This window comes from Triticum aestivum, chromosome 3A (assembly GCF_018294505.1).
Source record: "Triticum aestivum cultivar Chinese Spring chromosome 3A, IWGSC CS RefSeq v2.1, whole genome shotgun sequence".
In the NCBI taxonomy this organism is placed as follows: domain Eukaryota; kingdom Viridiplantae; phylum Streptophyta; class Magnoliopsida; order Poales; family Poaceae; genus Triticum; species Triticum aestivum.
In genome coordinates, this window is record NC_057800.1 from 9642288 (window position 1) to 9646662 (window position 4375).

General features: G+C 43.5%; 2 protein-coding genes across 2 annotated transcripts; one reads left to right on the plus strand and one right to left on the minus strand.

Moving 5' to 3' along the window:
* Positions 1-741: 741 nt before the first annotated feature.
* On the minus strand, positions 742-1656 carry LOC123057494 (germin-like protein 8-11). The gene is made up of 2 exons (XM_044480450.1): positions 1539-1656; positions 742-1408 (listed from the first exon to the last, which is right to left on the minus strand). Exons 1-2 carry the CDS (start codon positions 1654-1656, stop codon positions 846-848), a joined length of 681 nt encoding a protein of 226 aa, XP_044336385.1. The 3' UTR covers positions 742-845.
* A 728-nt stretch (positions 1657-2384) lies between these two features.
* Positions 2385-3244, plus strand: LOC123057495 (germin-like protein 8-8). Its single transcript, XM_044480451.1, has 2 exons — positions 2385-2566; positions 2674-3244. Exons 1-2 carry the CDS (start codon positions 2440-2442, stop codon positions 3234-3236), a joined length of 690 nt encoding a protein of 229 aa, XP_044336386.1. The 5' UTR covers positions 2385-2439; the 3' UTR covers positions 3237-3244.
* Positions 3245-4375: the final 1131 nt, after the last annotated feature.

Genomic DNA, 4375 nt, shown 5'->3' on the forward strand with positions numbered 1-4375 from the left:
GTTTTATATCATCTCCCTCTAGACCACTATTCTAACTGTGTCTATTCACTACTGCAGAACATGATAGCAGTGGCGGGCGCAAAATGTCCACCACTGGTGGGCGAGGCGATTAGAGGTGCTCGTCACTGACCTTCTGCCACTGCTAAATAGTCAATAGTGACGAGCGAGATGCTAACTTTTGGAAATTTTGAATACAAAATTAGGCGCCGGTCAGGAAAATATAGTTGTGGTGGGCATACTTTCTGCCTGCCACTTGTGCTTCACAAACCAGCGGCGAGCGCTAGTTTGTTGCCCGCCACTGCTGCTTTTATCCCTCGGCTATTGTTGTAAAAACATACGAGTGGTGGGTGATCATTTTTGCCCGCGGCTGATGTCCGTATAGCAGTGGTCGGTGGCATTTTCCATCCGCCGCTAGAATTTTGCCAAAATAGGAGTGGCGGGTTCCAACCCTGGTCCGCCACTAATTTGACCCCACCGACAAGCGTTTTCCCAGTAGTGATTTTTTTCTATGTGTATATTAAACTTGTATACAAATTTCTTCAACTTGACAGATCGCAAGAAAGATCAACATGTACTATCGTCGAGTAGTCTATCATTTAGGCCCTGCATGCTAGCTACTCACCAGATCTGAGCTATCGTTGAGTATGGGTTATAACTTAAATTAATTAAGAGTATGCTTAGAAAAATTAATTTTTGTCGTGTAATACTAGAACGACATTTTCTTCAATGGAGTATGTCAGCTGTAGCGGATAAATGTTTTACAAGCTAGTACAATAGAACAAACAAATACATTGTATATGAGCCACGACGATGCTGTTTTCAATGTTTGTCCCTACAGGAGTTTATTAATTCTGGTTGTCTGCCCAAAATTGAGCTTGAAGCCAGTCCACCGTCTTCTTCTCCACTTGAAACGCCTTGGCAAGAACATCATCTGAGATTGCCGGTTTTGACCCAAACACAGCGTTGGCAATGGTGATAGCCCCAGGGTTCTGGCTGCTAAGTGCAGCAATTGCCACCGCCGGTTTGTAGGGGTTGGGGTTGAACTGGAAGTGGATGAGACCTTCTGGGAATACAAACACATCACCCTCGCTAAGCACCTTCGACAATAACTTGTTGTCTGGGTTGGATGTGATGAAGCCGACATAAAGGGTCCCTTCAAGCACGGTGAGGATCTCAGTGGCACGCGGGTGAGTGTGTGGTGGGTTCTCGCCTAAAGGTGCATAGTCGATGCGCGCCAGGGAGATGCCCAATGTGTTTAGGCCGGGAATCCGCATCACATTGATCAAAGTGACATTGGACCCAGCTTTGTTCGTCTTCGTGTCTCTCGGCATGTCGAGTTTGGCAGCCAAGAAGAAGTCTTCGGCCTTGACATCCTTTGGGTCTTTGCAGACAAATCCATTAACTAGAACTGCGTGACAGAGGACATATATATTTATGTCAGTTGAGTCTATCAATAATTTGTGAATGGATGCTATGCTAAATATAATCTAAGAACTATGAGAGGTACTTGATGTTCACCCAGTGTTGAGAAGACATACCACGTGAGCTGTTGTCTGCGACACAAAAGTCTTGCAGGGGGCTCGGATCAGAAGCGATAGCCTGCCATGACGCCAACGCAAGAATGGCAAAGAGAAGGAAATAGGAAGAGGTGGCCATTTGAGTTTTTGCTGAAAGCAAGTGTGTTTTGTTGCTTCGTTGTGTTGTGTGGTTTGGCTTTGGGAAGGCTATATATTTATAGCAGCAGAAAGAGTAGGGATTTTGTGAAACAGTCAACGAAAACGTATATGTGTATGCATGGCCATGTAGAAATGGTCATTATAATTTATTTAATCGAGCAGGTGTAGAGTGCCCGGACCAAAACATGGCCTGAATCCATCAACTTTCTGAAGTTTCTTTGTATGGTGTACTACTAGCTAAGAAAACAAACCTGACGTGGTCTTGGTCTGACGTGATAAATTATGATGTGTATGGATTACACGCCTTTGAACCGTGTCGCTGTCATGCATGACGTAGTAGGATGAAGCTATAGCTAAAATTGATGAATATTTCTTCCCGTTGAATATATGGCGTAATCTTGAGAGCTAGTTGACGTAGCCTTACCTAGTCGCCTCATGCATGCTAGGTTTGTTGCTACCGGGAGTTAATTAATTAGCTATACACAAGCTAGCTAGCATGCGTGACGGGAGAACCGGCCAGCCAGTTTAACCGTCGTCAAGACCTGTTAATTAGGCACGTGTGGTTGCTCTGCAATTAGAGACCATGTCAATCTAGTGTTGCTATGTTACGCCTTGGATTTTACTAATTCGCAACTCAGGACAGCTGCAGCCAAGCTATATATATATGCATACATACTCCCAACATGGCCACAGAATCAGCTACCACCCCTCAACACACAAAGCTAGCTAAGAGTTAGACAGCATCCATTTCACCGGCAGAAAAATGGCCTCCTTCTCTTCCTCCTGCTTCCTTCTCTGCACTGCTATTCTTGCATTGGTCTCATGCCAGGCTCTATCTTCAGATCCTGGTCCTCTCCAAGACTTTTGTGTGGCGGACAATAGCTCGCGTGGTATGTACCAAGTTAACTCTTTCATCGCATCATATTTGAATTATATCAAAATAGTTTGTAATCAATTTTCCCTTGTGTGCGTATTTATCTTATTTCTCTTGATGCAGTACTTGTTAACGGATTGATTTGTAAGGACCCAAAGGCCGTGACAGCGGATGACTTCTTCCTGGCGGCCAAACTCGACATGCCGAGAGACACAAAGATGAGCAAGGTCGGGTCCAACGTGACCTTGATAAACGTCATGAAGATTGCTGGCCTCAACACGCTTGGCATCTCCCTCGCACGCATCGACTACGCACCCCTAGGCGAGAACCCTCCACACACACACCCCCGTGCCACCGAGATCCTCACCGTGCTTGATGGTACACTCTACGTCGGCTTCGTCACGTCCAACCCGGAAAACAAGCTCTTCTCCAAGGAGCTCAGGAAGGGTGATGTCTTTGTTTTCCCGCAAGGACTCATCCACTTCCAGTTTAACCCCAACCCCTACAAGCCCGCGGTTGCAATTGCCGCACTTAGCAGCCAGAACCCTGGGGCAATTACCATTGCCAACGCCGTATTTGGATCAGAGCCTATGATCTCGGATGATGTTCTCGCCAAGGCCTTTCAGGTGGAGAAGAAGACCGTGGACTGGCTCCAAGCTCAGTTCTGGGCCGACAACCACAATTAATTTTGTGTTGCACCGGTCGCTAGGGTTTGACGACAAAATTGTATTCCTTGTGGTTGTAATTATTTATTGTATCTAATGATCTTATTAATATATGTAATTATTTGTTTGATTCCCACATAAATAAAGTATTACTCTTATCATAACAAGTGCTCATGATTGTATAACCCCCAATGATATATTACAATCTCTAATTTGTTTGGATTGGTGAATATCGGATGTCTCGCGACCCTGGCTTAGTATAGGCCGATACTAGCTTTGGAAGGATCCTTTCTAAAGAAACTTTTGTACTCCCTACAGATGGGAATATAAGCCAGGCACGAGAATTTAGCTCGTCGATTTAACTAGCAAATCATGCATGATATGCTAGAAAAATATATGTTTAGAAACTTAATTTCATAATGAATCTATAGAGATGTAATTTTTTTATGGCATGGAACACGGCCTCACTAGTCGAATCGAAGACCTAAAGACACATGCCCGACTGATATTTCCATCAGAAGGGAGTATGATTCTTAGCTAAATTAGGTCATAGAGGGGGCTAATGGTACTCTGCTATGTAGCTTCCCCTGGAAAATGTAGTCCTCTCCTCGTACAACGTTGGTGTGTAAGATCATATGCGCTATCGTATGTGATTATGATCAATGATTATATTCTGATTACAAGTAAAATTCTTCTCTCAATTTGTGGGTTCTAATTGTATTATCTTTTTTATGGATTCATATTGTACATTTGTGCTATAGTCTAATGCTGGACTGGTTATGATGAAAGGTCAATACAGGGAATGTTATGCACTATATGAAGTTTATTGGGGATGTGATGAGGCTAGTCATATAAATGGTTAAAACACTTTTATTTGATTGCCTCGCTAAGATACAAGGAAGAGTTGTTTGTACATCTAGACATATTGTGAAATTATTTTGCAATTTTGAACCTTTGACATATCTTTATTTCCGTTTTACGAACATAGCAGCTACAAGTGACCTGGGTGCCAAATTTTCGTACTCGTCTATTTTTGTCCTATCTAGTCTATCAACATAGTTTACCAGCGCAACTCCTAGATTATGCTCACTTCATCAGGATGACAACAAATGGTACAGAGCGATATGTAATGTGCCAGGAACAGGAGGAGAGTGGGGTGA

Bases quoted from the DNA above. Each gene is read 5' to 3' on its own strand.
- LOC123057494 (XM_044480450.1), bottom strand. From the start codon at position 1,656: ATGGCCACCTCTTCCTATTTCCTTCTCTTTGCCATTCTTGCGTTGGCG. The intron at 1,409-1,538 runs GTATGTCTTCTC...TCTGTCACGCAG, and splicing joins CGCAGACAACAGCTCACGTG to TTCTAGTTAATGGATTTGTC.
- LOC123057495 (XM_044480451.1), top strand. From the start codon at position 2,440: ATGGCCTCCTTCTCTTCCTCCTGCTTCCTTCTCTGCACTGCTATTCTT. The intron at 2,567-2,673 runs GTATGTACCAAG...CTCTTGATGCAG, and splicing joins GGCGGACAATAGCTCGCGTG to TACTTGTTAACGGATTGATT.